Genomic DNA, 22,505 nt, shown 5'->3' on the forward strand with positions numbered 1-22,505 from the left:
CTGCGCCAGTGTCCAACTCCATCTCAAGCGGGTGGCCATTGACCTGTACTGTCACCTTAATGGGGGCCACACGGGGAGCTGCCACACAATGCAGCTGCAGGCAAACTGGATGGAGCAGTGGTTGACCTGCATCAACGCACGCCATTCGTCCGCAAAATCCACAGCGAGGATGGATTGACTTTGTGATGAGTTGGATGTGGCATATTCACATTTGGTAATCATGCCCACACTATAGGAGGAGTCCAGGCATTCTTCCTCTGGATCCATTGTGCTGCCAGGTTCAGAATCCTGTTAGCGTTGTTGCACACTCTAAACGCGCAGTCGTCGGAATTGGGAGTGCTGGTCCCTGACTGGTGGTGCAGACCTGCACAAGGCTGCATAGTGTCCAGGCTTCCTGCAGTTTAAACATCGCCTGCCTCTTGCAGGGCAGTGTTTCTTTCAGTGGGCGTTGCCGCAGTTAGAGCACGTCATGACGTCGCCGTCCTGATGCTCCGCACGTCGTCGCACATGCGCAGTGCGTGTGTCGGCCACTTCGTTATCCTGTTCGCATCGCGCTTGCGTGGGGCCCTGGGAAAGCGTGCAAAATGGCCGCTTTTATCAATGCTGTGGCGCTGCAGCCGGGAGATGGCCTGCACACTCACTGCCTCATGGGAGGCAAGTTTCTCATTTTCAGCCGATTTGTACTGGGCATAGCGAGTTTTGCCGTGTTCATGCACTGTGCATGTTTCAATCGTGACTGGCAAGGTCATATGCTTGATTTTGAGTAGCTGCTCTGAGGATCAGAGTGAATTCCAAAAACGATTTGGTCTCCGATCATGGAGTCAGCAACGCAACATCACCAAAGTTACAGGGCAGCGCTAGCAGGCGGAGGTTAGTTAAGGAGTTGTAGACGCTGTCTGAATATGTCGCGCTCGAAGATTTCATTGGTGTCCACTTCAGAGACTGTCAAACTTGCCCAGGATGGTCTGAAACTTTGTCTTGTCCTGGCCTTTGGGGAAGTGAAGTGAAGAGTTTGATGACTTGATCACCCGCTGTTGAGAGGAGAAGCACGATCTTCCTTGCATCAGTCGCACCCACGAGCACTGAAGCTTCGATGTACAGCAGAAACTTTTGCTTGAATGTCCGCCAGTTGGCACTGCGATTGCCGGAGGTCCTGAGCTGGTGAGGGGCCTGAATCTTCTCCATGGTGCCGGGATACATTAGTCACGGAACGGACGGAGGTAAATCACCTAGATTCAGCAGTCTCCTGGTAGCATGATGTGTTATGTACTCTGGGATAACACAGGCTGCAACCTTAACCAAAAGATACTCCAGACCTTGAAGTTAGTTCAATCTGATTTATTGAACCAGTAGCACAGTTCTCTATGAGTTCGACTCTCTGCTAGCTTAAGTGTGGTTACTCTGTCTGAACCAGACTGGCGCTTAGCCACGTGCTGGAGGTGTGATACTGTACATGCATCCTGACTCACTCTGTAGATATTCATCAGTGGAAAGAGGCGGAGTGTGAGTGCCTCGTGCCTTTTAGTGAGATGCCACCCCTGAATGTCCTGCCTGCTCATTGGTCATGTCCTGTTCTCTGTGTTCATTAGCTGCCGGTCTGTGCAACATTATCTGCATGTCTGCATATCATGACAGGAAGGAAAGTGGAGTTGAGGCCAAGATGAGATTAGCCATTATCGTATGGAATGGCAGAGCAGGCTCAACGGGGGCTGAATTGTCTACTGCTCCGAGTTCTTGTATGTTCAAAAGGCATAAGGTAGACCTTGCGGAATTCCTCAGATTGGAAAAGATCAAGTTCGCCTTGAGAGGGATTGTGGAGGGGTTTAGATAGAGATGGAAGACGTTCATCAACTACTTCAAAACCAGTTAAGATGTCAGCAGTGGGGCCGGGGGGGGGGGGGACGACGGACGGACGGACAGAGACAGAGAGCGCGTGAGAGACAGCTTAATAAAAATATATATTTTTAAAAGCCTTAAAGAAGATAAGACTGAGAAAGATGTGGATACCAGAGCTGGGGCAGGGCAGCTGTGTGTTAATTGGCAAAGGGAAAGAGGCAAATAAGTGGATGGTGTCAATCTTCATTGAGCTCCCTCAATTTGTTGGCGGAGAGGGTGGGTGAGAAAAGCCAGGGGTTAATGTACCTCCTCAGGTGTGTTCATTGGTTGTTGCAGAGAACGAATGCTTTACCACAGTGTCACACTTGTGGTCCTGGGACGGACAGGCATACATACATGCACATATACACACCCAATCAGGTCAGTAATGACAAATGAAAGACAAAGATTGCATTTATCATTGCAAATAGATAGAACTAAATACATCTCAATTTCCTGCCCATTTGGATTTTGGAGATGTGGTGAGTGAGATCAATCTTATAATCTGGAGAGATGTGCATGTTGTTGCCCTTTCTGCACCGGAGTAATGTTGCCAATTAATAATGATGCTCTTTTAGAGTCGCCAGGTATCAAATGATACCACCACAAGGCTTTACCGGATATCAAGGAAAGGACCACACAACCAGTTAGTCGGTTCAAGTTCAAAGATGGTTTATTTACACACAAGGATTACTTCGACATGCAACACAAAACACAAGTTAAACTACACCTAACAACTACAATAACCTATACTTAACTTCAGGGCAACCGGCTCTATGCAGATGGACAAGGCCTTTGTCTGGATCTTGCGTGGCTGGATGGAAGACGTGGCTCTGTTTCTGCTGGGCTCATCCGTCTGGTAGCCATCGTTGGTCTTGAACTTGTCTGTCTGGTCATTATGGTGCACTTGGGTTGGCATAGGCCGAATCCAAGAGAGACCGAGCTCATGGCTGTGTCTCTTCTTATCCCTCTGGGATTTTGCACCCTTTGGGATGGTCCTTAACTTGGACCCAATAATTCGACAGGCTTCAATCACTGCCTTCGATTTTGGTCAATAAAGGGACGGGTGCCTTGATGGCTGGGCATGTCCTTAGCGGTCATTGACCTTGGCTGTTTGGGCTCCCGGAGTAAAGGGAGTGGCGCCGGTCAGTCTGTGGCTGTAACAGTTTCTTGAGTGGCTGGGATCAAACCCAGGTTCTAGGGGACATGAGGCTAACCAGTGCTAACCACTGCGCCACCCTGCTCAGACCATTTCGATAAATATTCAGGTAGCGGCCGTTGGGCACTTCTCCCGCAGGAACGCTGTGACCGATCACTCCACGACCCTCCCGACACCTATACGCGAATTTCGACCCATACTTTGAAAAACCCTGCTTGAAAGCACTTAATGTGGTTCAGCAGATCCTTCAATAGCCTATGATTGGTTTAGCCATCCCGAAACCGGTCTTACGGTACCTGGACCAGATCCCAATTTATATTAGGAAACCAGATGAGATCCCCAAAATTTGTAAACTGTGAGGAAAGGATACTTCACTCCAGGAGTGATTTCACTGACAACCAGGGATCTTTTGTATTAATACAAACCATATTAACACAGGATTAACCCCATTAACATCCAGGCAAAAAAACAGCTTTTCAATTAACAGTTAAACAGATCTAAAAATAAAAAAGGTCTTGGGAGTTTACTTCCTCATCCACTTCTAAAATGTCAATTAAGCAAAGTCCACACACATGTCAAATGCCACTTAGTCATAAAGTTAACACTCTGTGGCTTACAGATTTGCACAAAAAGTCCTTGGGAGAGAAGCTTTCAGAAGTCAGTCTGAGAAACAACCTCCTTTCCTCAGAAACAAGAGCAGAAGTGTAAAAATGGAACTAAGAAACTACAGACACAGGGCAGGGCTGAAAATGAAACAGATCACTGCCTCCCATGAGTGACATCACAGCCTGCCCAGTTGTTAACCCCTTATGTCACAGCTTTAGCAGGCATATAATCTGGATACTTAACCCACGTCTTTTCAACACACACACGCTAAATCAGGATAGGAAAGTAAGGTACAAAGCATTGGTACCAGTGAGCCAGGTTTCACTATAACTATAATGTCAATAAAATAAAAATGATAAGACCCCTTACTGCATAAAGCATGGAATGTACATTAAATGCGATGCAAAAGGATTTGCTTCAATATTTCAATTGGTAGAGCCTTAACTTTTTCCTTATTACTTGAACAAAAACAGAAATACTGATGAGGTTTTCAGTATTTGTATTACATTGAAATGCTGAAGTACTGAAATAAAATTGTACAGGACAGGAATAGTGATACTAGAATGCAGTTTCAAACAGAACAACGTCCTTGACGTGCAGGCACAATGCAAATCAAAAACGGATGCAGATATCAGCCAACACCTTTATTCGTAACATTAAACAGCCAGGACTATGCTGTTTGTGTTGTCTATTGATTTTCAGTACAATAATCATATGAGAGATATGTTGCATCGATTGATAAGCTACAGAAAAGCTGTTATTTTTACCATACAATGTCTTGCAAAGGCTTAGCTATATTGGAGGGATTGGCAAGTTAGAGGAAGAGGAAAATAAAGTTGATTTGCACAGTGTAAATACTACATTTGGTTAGGTAATTTATTCACTAAATGATTCTCCAAACTACCACACTTATCTGCGAAATGTGGTATCTGAAAGAAAAAGGAAAGCACACATGGTCAAATAAATTCACACAGAAAAATATCCTTCAGAATGCAGCAATCGCAAGAGTATTGCAACTATTACAAACAAAAAACAGGATGAAGTGCAGGATCCACACAGAAGCACATAGAGAAAATGGGAGTAGGCCATTCAACCTTTCGAGCCTGCTCCCCCATTCATTATAGCCATGGTAATAATCAAATTCAATACCCTGATCCCGCTCCCCACCCCTCCCTCCCCCACCATATCCCTTTAGCATGAAGAGCTACATAAAATTCCTTCTTGAAATCACATATTTTGGCCTCGACTACTTTCTATGGCAATTAATTAGTTTTGTTTTCTAGTTAGTTTTGTTATAATCCCTATGGAGCCCGCTAATGTTTTTAAAAAAAATTGAACTTCCAGTTCATAGTTGGAAAAGAGGACACCACTTTGTAACAAATCACTTGAAGAAACAGAAGGCGCGATCCGACGGCCACGCTGCGCTGGAAAAGCAGCTCGCTGTGGCACAGCACGGCCGATGAAAGCCGGGAGACCCTGCTCCCGGGACATACCTGACTCGCAACGCTTTGTGAGATTTAACACAATCTCGCGAGATGTTGCAATGTGAATCCCGCCCACAATGGGCAGGATTACTTTCTGGCAAATCTGCATATTAGAGCGAGGCAACAAGCCTCGCTCTAATGTGCAGATTCCCAAGGTACCAGAGGGTTTGGGATTCAACCCCTTTGCCTCAGAGATCTCGGGCAAGCACCGTTCAGCACTGATCCCCAATCCAGAGTCAGGCAGGGCTGCCCTCTCTCCTCTGCCCATTTTGTGTGCTGCATAGAACCTTTTGCCGAGTCCATCAGGAAGGATCCGGGTATAAGGGGAGTGACGATCCCAGGCAGTGGAGGCATGCAAGTCAAGGCCTCCCTGTACATGGACGACGTTGCCGTCTTCTGCTCGGATCCTGCGTCTGTACGCAGGCTCTTGACCACCTGCGACCAGTTTGAACTGGCCTCGGGAGCCAAGGTAAACCATGGCAAGAGCGAGGCCATGTTCTTTGGGAACTGGGCCGACCGGTCCTTTGTCCCCTTCACTGTCAGGTCAGATTACCTGAAGGTGCTGGGGATATGGTTCAGAGCTGCTGGGGCGTGCACCAAAACCTGGGAGGAGCACTTAGCAAAGGCAAGGCAGAAACTGGACTGGTGGGAGCAACGCTCCCTCTCCATTGCGGGCAAAACCCTGGTCATCAGGTGTGAGGTACTCTCGGTGCTACTGCACGTGGCAAAGGTCTGGCCCATAACCTGACCCTACGCCGCAGCAGTCACCCGAGCCATCTTCAAATTCACCTGGAGATCCAAGATGGACCGTGTCCGAAGGGACACCATGTACAAACCTCTGGAGAAGGGAGGGCGGAACGTACCCAACACCTCCCTCATCCTGTTGGCCACCTTTGTCTCCAGCTGCATCAAGCTGTGCGTGGACCCCCAGTATGCAAACACCAAGTGTCACTACATACGGAGGTTCTACCTGTCCCCGGTGTTACGAAGGATGGGCCTGGCCTCATTGCCGCGGAACGCTCCAAGTAGTTGGACCGTACCGTACCACCTGTCCTTCGTGGAACCATTGACCACAAAGCAATGGTCAGCACGTAATGTCCTCGAGGCCCTCAGGGAAAAGGAGACCGTGGAGGACATTGGATGGTTCCCTGAGCAGACTGCCAGAGTCATCTGGCAGAACGGCTCATCACCAGAACTTTCAAACAAGCACCAAGACCTAGCTTGGCTGGTGGTGAGAAGGGCCCTTCCAGTCAGATTCTTCATGCACACCCGAAGGCTCTGTGCCAATGCACGCTGCCCTCGGAGTGGCTGTGGGGGAAATGAGACGGTCACACACCTCCTTGTGGAATGTGCCTTTGCAAAGAAGGTCTGGAGAGAGATGCAGTGGTATTTGTCAAGGTTTATCCCGAACAGATCTGTGACACAGGACTCTGTGCTCTACGGACTGTTTCCAGGGACACACACCGAGACAAATATCAACTGCTGCTGGAAGGTCATCAACTCGGTGAAAGACGCTCTTTGGTCTGCCCGAAACTTGCTGATCTTCCAGTGCAAAGAATTGTCCTCGACCGAGTGTTGCAGACTGGCACATTCCAAGGTCCAGGACCACGTGCTGAGGGATGCACTCAAGCTTGGGGCAGCTGCCGCCAAGGCGCAATGGGGAAAGACCACTGTGTAAGGTCTTTCCAGCAAATGTACACCGAGGGGTGGGTAACAGTGTAAACCCCCCTCGGTCTGGGCCACCAACACTCCAATGTATAAAACAAACGTGACAATGTAAATATTTAAGAAGGAATTGTAATGTAAAGAGTGATATGTGTATAATATTATCAAAATTGAATCGAATGGAAGAAAGTCAAGGCAATGTGTAACTCTGATGGAAATGTACAGTCAAGACAATTCGAAATGCCCTGTAATGCTTATGATAAATTTTATGAATAAAATATATTTTTTTGAATTTAAAAAAAAAACTGATCCCCACGAACAGGGACCAGACAGAACGGTGCTCGTAGGGGTCTCCAAGGGGTTCGGAGGCCCCCAGCTACATGGCTTTTGGGCAGGGTAGTGCTCTGGTGCCACCTGGGTACCCTAACAGTGGCAGCCTGCTGCCCTGGCACTGCCATGGTTGCAAGGTGGCATTGTGAGCTGGCATAGGCACTGCCAAGGTCCCAAGCCGGTATTTTGTTTGCACAAGCGATTGGGCTGGGGACACTCCCATGTCTGGGGGAGGTTGGCAATTATTTTGGGGACCTTGGAGATTGGGGCCCCATCCAAGTTCTCACTGTACAAAGCAGGGGTATGTTCAGCCTCGGCAGAGCGTTCGCCGTTCAGTACCCTTATTCAAGGTGAGTCGCGTTGAATAGCCATGTGTTTCTAGGCACTGCAAGTGCTTAAAAACACGTGGCTAAATATGCTTGCACGGGGACCTTTGAGACTCGCACCCAATATTTTTGTAGGCAACTTGTACTTACTGCACAAAGGAACATTCCCCTTTTATTCTCATCACACACTTCATGGAACTAGTCCTTAGAACAAACAGTTCAACAAATTCACAATTCCTCATTTTCCCCAAGCAGTAATTTAGATTTGGAGAATATCCCACATCCACTACCAGCAGTGAAGGCTCTCCCGATAATTCTTTCCCTCTGGTCACATCAGGATGTGTTTCCCAGAATCCTCAAGATAGTTGCGGCATGCATCACTTCGTCTCGAGACCTTCTTGTGCCCACATCTGACTATGGCAGTTCACAAGAGTCATGAAGCCTCTGCTGAACACACAAAACCTCTGTCCTAGGTATTCTAGGAAAGCCTACAAGTTGATCTTTACAATGGCTCCCTCTGCATTCTACACCATGGCCATGTAAATCACATGGGCCTTGTACGTATGTTGAAATGCTAATTAGCTATCCTCAACAGCTCATCTCTTTCAACATGAATCTAAAGACAGCTGTTTACAACCCAACATTTTCAATATTTTTCTGGTGCTTTGGAGACACCGGGCGTAACCTCGAGTGTGGTGGTGCCGGTGAATGCAGGGAGAGCACTCTCGCGGATTTCCGGACAGTCCTCGCTTCTCGTGGCATTCACCCAAGTTCCGGTTTTAAACCGGCTTAGGTGAACTTGCCCATTCTCCACCAGCAACACGGGATCCACTGGCCTCTTTAGCGAAGGCACAGCCGGGTGTCAGAGCCTCCAGGTTAGTCAGGGTTCTCTGACCCCCTCTCCCTGGAACCTGGGCACATTGGCACTGCCATCCTGGCACTGCCAAGGTGCCAGGGGCACTGCCTTGGTACCAGGGTGGCAATGTAAGGATGCCCAGGTGCCAGGATTAGAGGGGGTGACAGGGAGGGGCCATGCCCATGCAAGGAGGGTAGATTTGAAGTGCGAGGAGTGCAGGGCAGGTAGGTTGGGGCCTTGGAGGTTGATGGGTGGGGATCCTGGAAGGGCAGGCTGCTGTAAGGGGGCTGAAGGGGGGGGGGGGGAACCCCATAGCAGTGTGTCCTCACTTAGGGGGTGTGGGATCATGCCCTTGAGCAGGGGGGGGGGGGGGGGTCACATTTTCCATTGGAACAAGCTCACTTAGTGATCGGGGCGCCCTTTCAAAATGGCAGCCCGATCTCTGAATTCAGCTCCCTAGTGCTGAAAAAAAATTCCAAGTGTGGGCTCGACCGGTGAGAAACTCCTCAGGGCCCAAAATAATGACGGGGAACTCGCCGGCAGAAAACTCCCAGAACAAAACACCACAAATTAACTTAGAAATTTTGAGGGAGAGTTGCACCCTCAGACTCCACTGTGAACATGCAGGCTACAGCCATTGCTCACCCCCACTCAAAAAAAAATCCCTTCATTTTACCCCAAATTAAAAAATACAACCCCTTTGTAACCAAAATTGTAAGCAGTGAAACAGAATGACGGAGGGGGGGGGGGGGTGAAATGAGAAAGTCTGTAATGAAAATTGGTTACTTTAGTTTGTTAAAAGAGCTTTATAAAATTCCAGTGACTTAACTAATAGTGCATAAAATAATCAAAAGTGCATCCTGGTTAAGTATTGAAAATTGCTCTCGGAAGCCCTGCATTTAAACTCCCCCACCAACACTTATGAATATGCCAAGACAAGATGATAAACAAGGTGGAAGTGCAGTTCCACGGGGTGGTTCTGCTCTGCTCACTGGAACGCGCAGTACCTGAAGCTCTGGTATTGGAGGAGCAATGAGGAAGACGAGTCCACCCAAAACCCCTTCCATGTTAGACCAGTTTATGACCCCCAACCAACCAACAAATGGGGGGCGGGAAATCACCGGGAAAAAATGGCACAATTTTATTCGCTTAAGAAAACAGTAATTGGACAAGGAATTCCACAGTGAGTGTGTTTACAGAACCAGTGCAACCTTCCGCTTTGGTTCTGGATTGAAATTTGCCCGGTTGAAAGCAGCACCATCCACGACCCCCAATCCCTTCACTTTACCCAGTCAGCCTCCCAATCACTAACACCGACCGTCCCTCAATGAAAGCAGATGTTGATCTTTTGAAGCGGTTCTGAGCCTTCAACATTGGATCTATCCCAACTCACCTGTTCATCGTGGCCAGCACGCAGGCGCGCCCAGGTAATTAGAGAGAGAAAAACTCGCTCCATTCTTTGTGAGGATTACAACACACAGAGCACAATGTTCTCACAACAGGTTGATTGCCAAGGGCCATCAATCCTTGGCACAGAGCGGCTGCTCCCTCCCCATCGCTTTTCTTACCTGTCTGAGTGAAGGAGAACAGGATATAAGCTCCGAGTTTCTTCATGGCTAATTCCTTTTAAACTCTCCGTCCGTTTACTTCACTTTTCCAAACTCATCGCCAAGTGCCGGACTGATTTCCGGTGATAAATGCCACTGGCAGTTTCTCTCCGCCCCCTGCTTGGTGTTTTTTTCTCTCTCCCCCTCTCCTGCAGAACCGGTTTGTTGTGTTTCAGGGACAGAGCTGACTTGTTTTCACAATAAAAGCCCTCACCCTCCAAACAGGTGACCTCGGGCACGTGAGCTCAGAGGTGCTCTCTGACTGGCAGCCTGCTTCTGAATGTGACCAAACCAGACTCTGTAAATAAAGACAGTAAGAAGTCTTACAACACCAGGTTAAAGTCCAACAGGTTTGTTTCGACGTCACTAGCTTTCGGAGCGCTGCTCCTTCCTCAGGTGAATGAAGAGGTATGTTCCAGAAACATATATATAGACAGATTCAAAGATGCCAGACAATGCTTGGAATGCGAGCATTAGCAGGTGATTAAATCTTTACAGATCCAGAGATGGGGTAACCCCAGGTTAAAGAGGGGTGAATTGTGTCAAGCCAGGACAGTTGGTAGGAATTTGTAGGCCAGATGGTGGGGGATGAATGTAATGCGACATGAATCCCAGGTCCTGGTTGAGGCCGCACTCGTGTGCGGAACTTGGCGATTCTACGTTGTCGCACGTCCTGAAGGCCGCCTTGGAGAACGCTTACCCGGAGATCAGAGGCTGAATGCCCTTGACTGCTGAAGTGTTCCCCGACTGGAAGGGAACATTCCTGCCTGGCGATTGTCGCGCAATGTCCGTTCATTCGTTGTCGCAGCGTCTGCATGGTCTCGCCAATGTACCACACTTCGGGACATCCTTTCCTGCAGCGTATGAGGTAGACAATGTTGGCCGAATCGCACGAGTATGTACCTGGTGGGTGGTGTTCTCATGTGTAATTATGGTATCCATGTCGATGATCTGGCACGTCTTGCAGAGATTGCCATGACAGGGTTGTGTGGTGTCGTGGTCGCTGTTCTGAAGGCCGGGTAGTTTGCTGCAAACAATGGTTTGTTTTTGCCAACTGTGGAATGGAGGATTGTTATTTTCTCCTGGTACCAATGTGTCATCTCTGAAATTTGTCTGATCAAATCTCGCAGAGCTTAGTTTGAGGAAGACCACTATTTTCTACAGTGTATATACTTGAATCTGGCACCTCAAATCTTCAGTTCAGCTCTGTCCTCTGCAGTATTTGCCCTTTGTCCCTGATTGCTCTGTTCTTTTGGCCTGTGATGTCTCTGAACATAAAGTATCTTCCAGTCTGCTCGGCCATACATGTGCTCTAGCTGATGTTTTGGGGGTGGTGAAGGAGTTGTTTGGGTTCATGGGCGGATAGTGGGGGATGGTGAGGTGGTTTGGATCCATGGAGATTTGGGCACCCGAGGACAAAGGAGTTTTCCTTTTTTCGCATGTAAACTGAGTATACTCCGGTATTGATTTTTTAATTATGGGTAAAGCACTGCTTCCAGGGGTGGTAGTCACAGAATACTCAGCGATTGTCATATCGGACCACGTGCTGCACTTTGTGGATCTGTGCATGGAGAAGGGGGGCACCCAGTGACTGCCATGGAGGTTAGATGTGGCACTGTTGGCGGAAAGGGGGCAAATGAGAGGATTTGAGCAGCTATAGGCACGTATGTTGAATTCGATAAAAGCAACAAGGTTTCTCCCTCCATGTTCTAGGAGGCGTTAAAGCCGATAATCAGGGGCGGGCTAATTTTGGTAAAGGTGCATAGGGAGAAGGTGGGGAGGATGGGAAAACAGAAGTGGTGGAGGCCATTTTGGCAGTGGATCAGCAGTAGAGGAGGAGTTGATGAAAGAGAGTCAGAAGCTCCAGGTGGAGTTTGAACTGTTGCCTTACAGGGAAAGCAGTTGGCCATCAGGTACAATGGGGTTTTATGTACAACATGGGGAAAAGGCACACCAGCTGAGACGGCAGGAGATTTGAGGGAGATTGGGCAAATAAAGGACCCCGGGGGCGGGATGGTCACTTACCCAGGTAAGGTGAATGGGGCGTTTGAGGCCTTTTACCAGGGGTTGTACAGGTTGGAGTCACCGGGCAAGGGGACTTGGATATTAAACAGTTCCTGGATGGCTTGGACTTCCTGGTACTGGAGGAGGGGAAAGTGCAGGGGCTGGATGCCCCACTTTGGTTGGAGACAGTGAAGAGGTGTATCGTTTCAATGCAGTATGGGAAGGCACTGAGTCTGGAAGGATTCCAAGTGGAATTTAATAGAAAGTTGACGACGGAGCTGGGGCCTCACCTAATGGAAATGTTCAATTACTTGGTAGACCAAGGGTGCATGGTGGTGCAGTGGTTAGCACTGCTGCCTACAGGGCTGAGAATTTCCAGGTTCGATCCCGGCCCTGGCTTACTGTCTGTGTGGAGTTTGAACATTGGGTTCTCCCGTGTCTGCAGGTCCTCCGGTTTCTTCCCAATGTTGTGCAAGCTAGGCGGAACGGCTATGCTAAATTGTCTCCTAATGTCCAGGGATGTGCAGGTTGGGTTACAAGGATAGGGTGGAGTAGAGCAGTGTTTCTATGAGGGGCATGGACAGAGTGGATAATCAGAATCTTTTTCCCAGGATGGAAGAGTCAGTTACTAGGAGGCATATGTTTAAGATGCAAGGTGAAAGGTTTAGAGGAGATGTGCGAGGGATGTTTTTCACACAGAGGGTAGTGTCTGGAACAGGGAATTATAGACCAATTCTAGTCACCAGTAGTGGGGAAAGTTCCCGAATCCATTATCAAAGATTTTTTAGAGGCAGCACGGTGGCGCAGTGAGTCTCACTGCTGCCTCACGGCGCCGAGGTCCCAGGTTCGATCCCGGCTCTGGGTCACTGTCCGTGTGGAGTTTGCACATTCCCTCCGTGTTTGCTTGGGTTTCGCCCCCACAACCCAAAGATGTGCAGGCTAGATGGATTGACCATGCTAAATTGCCCCTTAATTGGAAAAAACGAATCGGGTACTCTAAATTTTTTTTTAAATCAAAGATTTTATAGCAGAGTACTTAGAAAATGATGGCAGGATTGGACAGAGTCAGCGTGGATTGATGAAGGGGAAATCATGCTTGACAAATCTACTGGTATTCTTCGAGGCTGAAGGGGAACCAGTGGATGTGGTATATTTGGACTTTCAGAAGTCTTTTGACAAAGTCCTACATAAAAGATTAGCATGTAAAATTAATGCGTATGGTATTAAGGGTAGTTATGTATTGAGAAGGATAGAAAACTGGCTGGCAGACAGGAAGCAAAGAGTAGAATTAACGGGTCTTTTTCAAATTGGCAGCCAATGACAAATGGGGCACCGCAGGAATCACTGCTAGGACCCCAGCTATTCACAAGATATATTAGTGATTTAGATGATGGAACGAAAGGTAATATCTGTAAATTTGCAGATGACAGCAAGTTGGGTGAGAAGGTGAGCTGTGAGGGGGATGCAGAGATCCATCAGTGTGATTTGGACAAGATGTGCATGTGGGCAAATGAATGGCAGATGCAGTATAATTTGGAGAATTGCAAGGTTATCCACTTTACAAGGAAAAACGAGAAAGCAGACTATTATCTGAATGGCCATAAATTAGGAGAGGGAATGTGCAACGAGACCTGGGTGTCCTCGTATACGAGTCACTGAGGGTAAGCATACAGGTACAGCAGGCAGTAAAGAAGGCTAATGGTATGTAGGTCTTCATAGCGAGAGGATTCGAGCACAGGAGCAGGGATGTCTTGCTGCAATCAGACAGGGCCTTGGTGAGACCACACCTTGAATGTTGTGTGCAATTTTGGTCTCCTTATCTGAGGAAGGATGTTCTTGCTCTAGTGCAGTGAAAGTTTACCAGACTGATTCCTGGAATGGCAGGACTGACGTATGGGGAGAGATTGAATCGGTTAGGATTGTATTCGCTGGAGTTTAGAATAATGAGGGGGGATCTCATAGAAACCTGAAAATTCTAACAGGACTAGACAAGGTAGATGCAAGAAGGATGTTCCTGATGGTGGGTGTGTCCAGAACCAGGGCTCACAGTCTGAGGGTATGGAGATAGACCATTTAAGACAGAGATGAAGAGAAATGTATTCACCCAGAGAGTGGTCAGCCTCTGGAATTCATTACTACAGAAAGTAGTTGAGGCCAAAACATTGTATGTTTTCAAAAGGCAGTTAGATATAGCACTTAGGGCGAAGGGGATCAAGGTATATGTGGGAAAGCGGGATTAGGTTGTCAAGTTGGATGATCATTCATGACCATAATGCATGGTGGAACAGACTCGAAGGGCGTCCTCCTGCTCCTAATTTCTACGTTTCTATGTTTCTTTGCGTGGGTCTTTCCAGAGGTGGAGGATAGATGTGAGCGATGTTTAAAGGGGGCAGCGAACCACACACACATGTTCTGGTCATGTTCAAGATTGGTGAGATTTAGGGAGTCCTTTTCGGGGACAACGTCGGAGATTTCAGGGGTAAAGGCAGCCCCGAGCCAGTGAGTAGCGATATTTGGGGTGTTGAACAAGCCAGGAGTGCAGGAAGGGCTAGAGGCTGATATTTTGACCTCTGCCTCCCTGATAGCCCAGAGGAAGATTTTGCTAGGGTGGCGTGCTCCGGTGCCACCAAGGGCGTTGGTGTGGTTGGGTGACCTGTCGGAATTTCTTTTTTACAAAAATATTTTTATTGGCATTTTCAGTTTCATAAACATTGCAGTTTATGTTTGTTTACTGTACAGTACACATGTTTTTCTTATGTCTATCTATTTACAGTTTGTCGCCGGCTGACTCGGTGTGCTATCCTTCCCCAGCCCCCCCCCTCCCCAGCCCCCCCCCTCCCTAGCCCCCCCCCCCCGCGATGCCCTGATGCCCTCCCTGCTCATTCAGGGAGAGTGTCCCCCCCCCCCCCCTCCACCTCGATTCTCCCCCTTTTTTTCCTGCCAATTTCGTCCGCGTCCATCTTGTGGATGGGGGTGGTGGTGTTCTACCCCTTCTCCCTCTCTTTGGCTCCCTCTTCTCTTCCACCACCCCCACCCCCCCACCACCACCCTTGGTTTGTGTGTCCATGACATTCCTCTTTTACTTTTCAGTTTTCCTCTCTACTAGTTGCTGTTGGCCTTGAACAGGCCGACAAATTGCCCCCATGCTGTAAGGACGCCTTCCTCCAACCTTCAGATTGCGTATTTGATCTTCTGCAAGTGGCAGCCAGTCTGCACCTGTGGGTGGTGCTGCTGATCGGCAGCCGAGCAGGATTCTCCGGCGTGCGATTAGGGGAGCGAAAGCAAGGGCGTTGGCCCTCTTCCCCATGTGTAGCTCTGGCTGCTCTGATACCCCGAAGATTGCCACATTTGGGTATGGCTCCACCCTCACCCCCACAACCTTGGACATCACCTCGTAGAAGGCTGCCCAGAACCCAGAAAGTTTGGGGCAGGCCCAAAATAATAATAATAATCATTTATTATCACAAGTAGGTTTCAATGAAGTTACTGTGAAAAGCCCCTAGTCACCACATTCCGGCTGCCTGTTCGGGGAGGCCGGTACGGGAATTGAACCCGTGCTGCTGCCTTGTTCTGCATTACAAGCCAGCTGTTTAGCCCACTGTGCTAAACCAGCCCCTAAACATGTGGGTGTGGTTGGCCGGGCCTCTCTGGCACTCTTTCACATTTGACCTCCACTTCCGGGAACAACCTGTACATTTGGGTTCTGGTCAGGCGTGCTCTGTGCACCACTTTGAACTGCATGAGGCTGAGCCTTGCACAGGAGGAGGTGGAGTTGGCCCTGCTCATTGCTTCGCTCCAGAGTCCTCAACCCACCTCTATCCCCAGTTTGTCCTCTCATTTCCGTCTGGTCTCGTCTAGCAACGTTCCGGCCCTGTCCAGTAGCTGTCCATATATTTTACCACAGAGTTCCCCTTCCTTACTGTTTCATCAGGTCCTCTAATAGTGTGGTCTCCGGATCCCTGGCATTTCCTACTGTCTCTTTGCGGGGGAAGAGTTTAATTTGTAGGCGTCTCATTTCCTGTCTTGTCGGTAGTTCTCATTCCTCCGTCAGTTCGTTCAGCGTTGCTAATCTGTTTCCCATGTAGAAGTCCTTAACTGTCAGCGTACCCCGGTCTTTTCTCCATTTTTTAAAGGTGGTGTCTAGAATGTCTGGTGGGAACCTGTGGTTTCCGCAGATGGGGGCCATGGGGGACATCTTGGTCAGTCTGAGATGTTGCCTTAATTGGTTCCACGTTTTCAGTATGGCCGCTACCACTGGGCTGGTGCGTATTTTGTCGAGGGGGATGGGAGTGCTGCCGTGGCTAGGGCACGGAGGGTCATCCCCTTGCAGGAGGCCTCCTCCATCCGCATCCACTCCGAGTTGGGTTTGTGTACCCATCCCCTCACTCTTTCCGCTGTTGCTGTCCAGTGGTAGTACAGCAGGTTTGGAAATGCCAGACCACCCTTAATTTTCCTCCTTTGCAGTGTTGGTTTGGAGACTCTTGGGTTCTTACCTTCCCCACCCCAACACAAATGCCATGATTAAGCTGTAAACGTTTTGGAAGAAGGCCTTGGGGATGACGATCGGTATGGATTTAAACAGGAAGAGGAACCTCGGCAGCGCATTCATTTTGATGGTCTGCACTCTCCCCGCCAGGGAGAGTGGGAGTGCGTTCCACTTTTGCAGGTCCTTTTTGACTTCCTCCACCAAGCTTGTCAGGTTCCACTTATGGATCTGTGACCAGTCTCTGGCTATTTGGATCCCCAGGTATCGGAATCTATTTTGGGCTATTTTAAAAGGGAAATCCAGCTCTGTCCCTCTCCCATTTAGGTTCACTGAGAATGCCTCACTCTTGCCCAGGTTGAGCTTGTAACCGGAGAAGGTTCCAAACTCTTTCAGGATTTGCATAATTGCTTTCAGTACTTCCTGTGGCTTTGAGGAGCAGGCCATCCACATAAAGTGAAACTCTATGCTCTGTCTCCTCTTTGAATGCCCTTCCAGCTTTTTGCGTCGTGCAGGGCTGTCGGTAGGGGTTCGATTGCTAACCTATCGAAATTTCTGCAGTTGAAGACGATTCATTTGCCATCGGGGGCAATTGGAGGAGGGATTCTACTCCAGGTGGAAACTGTTCATCTCCTTCTTTAGGAGTTGGTAATTGTCAGTAGGTGAGGGGGGTGTTCTTTTATTGTAGATATTAAACAGGGCATATAGGGTGGTATAGTCAGTGGGTTGTTAATAATGAGAAATGTATAATGTTTAATGAGTGTTGTGTTATATTTATAGCATGGATAATGTCCTGAATAAAAATATTTTTAAAAGAAGAGAAGGTTGAGGAGGGAATGTTTACCTTCATCAAAGTTGAATGTAATTTGGGACTTTGATAAGAGTCTTTTGGTACTTTGTCAAGTGTGGAAACATGATTGGAGAGATTTAAACACAGAATTACAGGAAGATGGGAACGGATTTGGGAGGTGACAATATGTTCAAGGACTTCTGAAAGAAAAAGAATTAGAGATGGAATGGTAGTTTGCCAGGATGCTGGGGTTAAGGGTTAATTTTTGTGAGGAGATGTGTGATGATGGAAGATTTAATGGAAGGGAGGGACAACACATGAAGGGAGAACCATTTTATTGGCTAACATGGGAGCCAGGATGAGAAGCTGGGTGGTCAGCAGTTTAATGGGAATAGGATTGAAGGAACAGGAGGTGGGTCTCATGGACAAGATGAGCCCTAAGAGGGCGTGAAGTGAGATAGGAAAGAAATATGCAAACTCGGTGCTCAAGCAGTGGCGGGGGTGGGGGGTGTGGGGGGGGGGGTGTGGGGGGGGGGGGGGGGGGACATTAAAGGAAGTTTGGGCAGATGGGCTATTGGAAGGGAGGGATGCAGTAGAGCAGCTGATCAAATAGTCTTGATATTAATGACAAAGAAGTCGATGAACTCCTAGCACTTGTTGTTGGAGGGACAAGGAAAAGGGGTTCAAGAAGACTGCAGTAGACAAATTAAACCAGGGGTTATCTTTGCATTCCAGGATGATTCTGGAATAGTTAGCAGATTTAGCAGACAAGGGGGATGGCTAAACCAGATGCCGATTTTACCCTTTCAAGTCTTCATCACTTGAACTTAAAGGAACGGAGATAAGATCCATATAATGTGGAACAGCCATGGTGAGAGAGAGTAATGGTTTTATTGGGAACTAGGTGGAGGTGAAAGCTACAGATGAGTAAATCATCAGCCACAGAAATGTTATGAGGGTTGGAGTGAGCAACCTAAACTAGCTTTTAATTTCAGATTTATTAAATTAACTGAATTTAAATTCCCCAGCTTTATGGTGGTATTTGAACACATTTATCTGGATCATTAGTCTGGTAACAACCACTATACCTGTTAATCTTCACATTATTTTTCACCAATTACTCTGGGAATCGTTTCAACAAGTGACCAAATGCTGAACCGATTGTTGCATTTGCCCTTTACAGGACATATTGGGTGGAATTTCACAGGCAGGACTGGAAATTCCCATCCAAACTCAATGGGCATTTGGCGGCCTCACTGAATTTTCCATCCTGCCCACAACAGGACCCCCACAGTCTTGACTGAAAATCCCAATCATTGTCTACAATATCGACAGAAAGTGAGATCTCCCATCTGAACTGTTCAAAGTAAAGATCATGGGGTAAACTGCTGACAGGTCATGAACAACCCCATATCTACTTTCTGCAGATTGAACAGGAGATTTTCCGCAATTGAATATAACATTGTCATGTTCGGTGTCATGAAGACAATGTAAGGTAACATTAGTTCATGTTTCATACAGTGTGGCATCAAACCGCGGGATTTGGAGGAGGGATAGAGGCCGAAGCTATCCCCTTGGTCGGTCTGTTTGAGATGTTTGGAAGGCTGCAATGCCTTTAAAAGCAGGTCTGATCTAACCAGGTGAAATCAATGGTGCAAAATCAATCATCATGAGATCAGTAAGGTTCATCCAACACTTTAACAAATGCTGCAAATGACTTAATTCAATCAAAAAGGAAAATACTGAAGATGTTGGAACTCTGAAATTAAACAAAAAAAAGCTGGAAATATTTTGTGGAGAAACAAAAGTCATTGTCATGACAATGAGTTATTGATCTGAAATGTTTTGTTTCTCCACAGATGCCGTCTGACCTGCTGAGTATTTCCAGCATTTTCTGTTTTTATTTTCCATGAAAATAGTTTGTTCGTAATGAGGAAACACTGAAAAGGAACTGAAAGAACAGTGACACCAAACTAGAATTCAGGAAAGAGCTTGTTTCAGGTTCAAAATCGTACGAAAAGTCAAACATGAGAGAAGACTTTTGAGATGATTGTATCTTGTTCAATTTACCTAGCTTAGCATCCAATTGCAATTACATAAAATACCCTTAAACTATGGTACCTTCTGAATAATTTTTTTTTAAAAAATTGCTGTTACACATTTTCCCCACATTAACATAGCGATGTAGGAACAAATAGGCCTTTGCCACACTTTCAGTGTCAGTGGGAGTAAGGAGAATTAAAAAAAAACCTCAAAGTATGGCCAGAGGGTCACCCATTGCAATCTTTGGGTGGAGTTTGATTTATACAACCAGAGTTCTCACTGGGCAGCACGGTAGCATTGTGGATAGCACAATTGCTTCACAGCTCCAAGGTCCCAGGTTCGATTCCGGCTTGGGTCACTGTCTGTGCGGAGTCTGCACATCCTCCCCGTGTGTGCGTGGGTTTCCTCCGGGTTCTCCGGTTTCCTCCCACAGTCCAAAGATGTGCAGGTTAGGTGGATTGGCCATGATAAATTGCCCTTAGTGTCCAAAATTGCTCTTAGTGTTGGGTGGGTTTACTGGGTTACGGGGATAGGGTGGAGGTGTGGATCTTGGGTAGGGTGCTCTTTCCAAGAGCCGGTGCAGACTCGATGGGCCGAATGGCCTCCTTCTGCACTGTAATTTCTATGAACAACTGGTAAGCACCTCATAGCTGAAGACCCACAGCAGGCAGTGGAATGAACATCCCAGGGATCTGGCACTCGGGAAGATGCCGGAGCCCAGGACTCTGCTGAGCCTCTGGCTGATGACTTGTCCCTGGGTCTGGTCGTTCCAGAGCTGCTGGAGCTTCAAAGGCAGAGTAGCAAGCATCAGGAAGGGATGACAATGGGGGCAGCACATTGGTGCAGTGGTTAGCACTGCTGCCTCAGGGCGCTGAGATCCCAGGTTCGTGTGGAGTTTTCACATTCTCCCCGTGTTTGCGTGGGCTTCGTCCCCACAACCCAAAGATGTGCAGGGTAGGTGGATTGGCCATGCTTAATTGCCCCTCAATTGGAAAAAATGAATTGGGTACAAGGGATGTATCTCTGTTGATACATCTCTGTCCGGACTGCAAAGATGACTGGAGAAGTCCCATCTCTTTCTGTCCAAGGAGATTGTGCGGCCACTCTAACACAAAGAGACCAACACTGCGAAGGTGGCAACCACAGTCGAGGCCTTGGCGCAGGATATGCACACCATGTCAGGGGATGTCCACTCCATGGTTCAGCTCATGACCTCCATGGCTGAGGGAATGAGCTACATGGTGCTGGGCTTCAACTGCATGGTACAGGCACCAGTGGAAATCCATGAGTGTCCGTACCAGTGGATGGCAGGGCTATCCCATGGAGGAAGCCCAGGAGCCCCCAGGCATATAATGGGAAGAGGATAGGCAGGAGTTCAGCCCAGGAACTTCCAACTGGGAGACCCTGAGGGTGTCCAGTCCATCTGACAACTTCCTCCCTATGAGTGATACACCTCCAGCTCCACAGACTGAGGAGGGCAGCACTGCAAGATCCGTGCAGCCTGAAAGTAGGCCCAGGATCCCCAGGGGATGCCTGCCAAGGTCATCTCAGGCAACAGAGCGTGGAATGCAGTAGCCACCTCAACCTCAGCTGTGGATACACCTAGATATAGCAGGAGAATGAGGAAGAATAAGAAACTATAGGCAGCTAATGGACACAGGTGACACTCGGCACTCGTAGAGATAAGTCACCATTATAATATCACACTTGTATTAAAAATTACTTCGTTCAGAACTTCATATGGGTAAGAGGGCCAATGCCCTTGCATTTGTTTCCTTACTCACCTGCCGGAGAATCCTGCTCGGCTGGCGATCAGCAGCACCACCCATAGTTGCAGATTGGACAGCAGACTTGTCGGAACATCTCCATCTGGGGAAGATCTAGTACACCATCCGAGGGTCAGACGAAGTCTTCCGCAAAGTGTGGGGGCCATTCACCATCCTGTTCCAAGATCTATTTGAAGCCAGTAACGGATAGGAAGAGAGGGGTGGGGGGACCAATTGGAATCAACAGGACCACACAAAACAGACAGGAGCAAGGGGAAGTGGGCAGCAAGGGAGGAACCCAAGGAAAAACCAAGAGGGTACCCAGGGAAAGATCAAAGAGGGGACCAGAGGGTTCCCCCACAAAGCCATAGAAACAACAACAAGATGAACGATAGGTTATAACATCTACGGTGGAAGAAAGGGCCTAAGAGGGAGCCCAAATAACAGAAAAGGGAGGGGGGAATGGGAGTGGGGCAGAGAGGGTGCCTAAGAAGGAAAAACATGTAAATTGTAAATAATATCCGTTTCAATCATCTCCTGTATTGTGTTCAAATGTAAAATTCAATAAAAATCTTTGTATTAAAAACCATTACTTTCACCCATACAGATCCTCCAAATTGTTATGTCATGGTGCCATGCTCCGCACATTCCTGCGCACACTCGGTGCTTCATCCCGGTGGAGTGTGAGATTGGCAGCTCTATGTCTCTCCCACCTCCCATACTGACGACGCAGTAAAGAGGCACCGCTGCTGGCACAGGTCTAGCAGCACCACCACCCCCAACTTCCATCCATGGAAGGTTAAACCCCGCCCCCCCACAACATCAACACGCAAGCCTCTCATGTCTGACAGCATTCTCTAGTTATGAAGATGCCAAGGGCTGAAAGTGTGTTGAGAGTCTGTCCATCTTGTACGTAGGTGGAGAAAAACACCAGGACACCTGACCTTGGAGAAGGCAGCAACAGCTGAGGTTTGCCATCCAGTGTCTCTGTGCCCCATGATAAGCCCGTTCATTGGCAGGTCACGTTCAGCTCTGTCAGGCAGGAGTCAGACAATTATTGAAGATGAGAGAAGCATCGCACAGTCCTCACTGCAAGTCACCGTCATTCTCCTGAAGCTTGCTGCCAATCGCTTTAGTGCCCTGCACATGGATGTAGCTATCATCATGATGACTTCTCACAGGCACCACAGTAAGGTAAAGGTATGGAAATGTAAATTCGCCATAGTCCCAGATGACTATTAGTTGCTTTCCCCTATGAGGGGGAGAGCTGACTGGTGGTGATTTAACCTGAGGATCACCCCACCTCAAGTGAGGGGCAAGGTTCAGAAGGTGGGGACTTTCATAAATAACCTCAGCCAGTATGAGAATTGAACCCACACTGCTGGCTCTGCATCACAAAGCAGCTGGCTAGCCAAGTGAGTGGATGCCAGGTCACATGGTGGGAAAGGTCTTCACAACCTAGTCCTGTATGTTGCCTAATCGAGAGTCATTGAGCGGCACAGTAGCACAGT

General features: G+C 48.0%; 1 protein-coding gene and 1 long non-coding RNA gene across 2 annotated transcripts in view; one reads left to right on the forward strand and one right to left on the reverse strand.

Moving 5' to 3' along the window:
• The window catches only part of LOC140427864 (immunoglobulin-like domain-containing receptor 1), an 82,094-nt gene extending 71,965 nt beyond the window's left edge, over positions 1 to 10,129 (reverse strand). The window contains exon 1 of the mRNA XM_072513670.1: positions 9,870 to 10,129. Within this exon, the coding sequence (XP_072369771.1) occupies positions 9,870 to 9,915 (46 nt within the window). The 5' untranslated portion in view covers positions 9,916 to 10,129. The remainder of the gene's footprint in view (positions 1 to 9,869) is intronic.
• The window catches only part of LOC140427865 (uncharacterized), a 46,793-nt gene continuing 33,632 nt past the window's right edge, over positions 9,345 to 22,505 (forward strand). Inside the window, exon 1 of the long non-coding RNA XR_011948652.1 lies at positions 9,345 to 9,728. This is a non-coding gene — a long non-coding RNA (uncharacterized lncRNA). The remainder of the gene's footprint in view (positions 9,729 to 22,505) is intronic.

The sequence above is a fragment of the Scyliorhinus torazame genome, chromosome 8 (genome assembly GCF_047496885.1).
Source record: "Scyliorhinus torazame isolate Kashiwa2021f chromosome 8, sScyTor2.1, whole genome shotgun sequence".
In the NCBI taxonomy this organism is placed as follows: domain Eukaryota; kingdom Metazoa; phylum Chordata; class Chondrichthyes; order Carcharhiniformes; family Scyliorhinidae; genus Scyliorhinus; species Scyliorhinus torazame.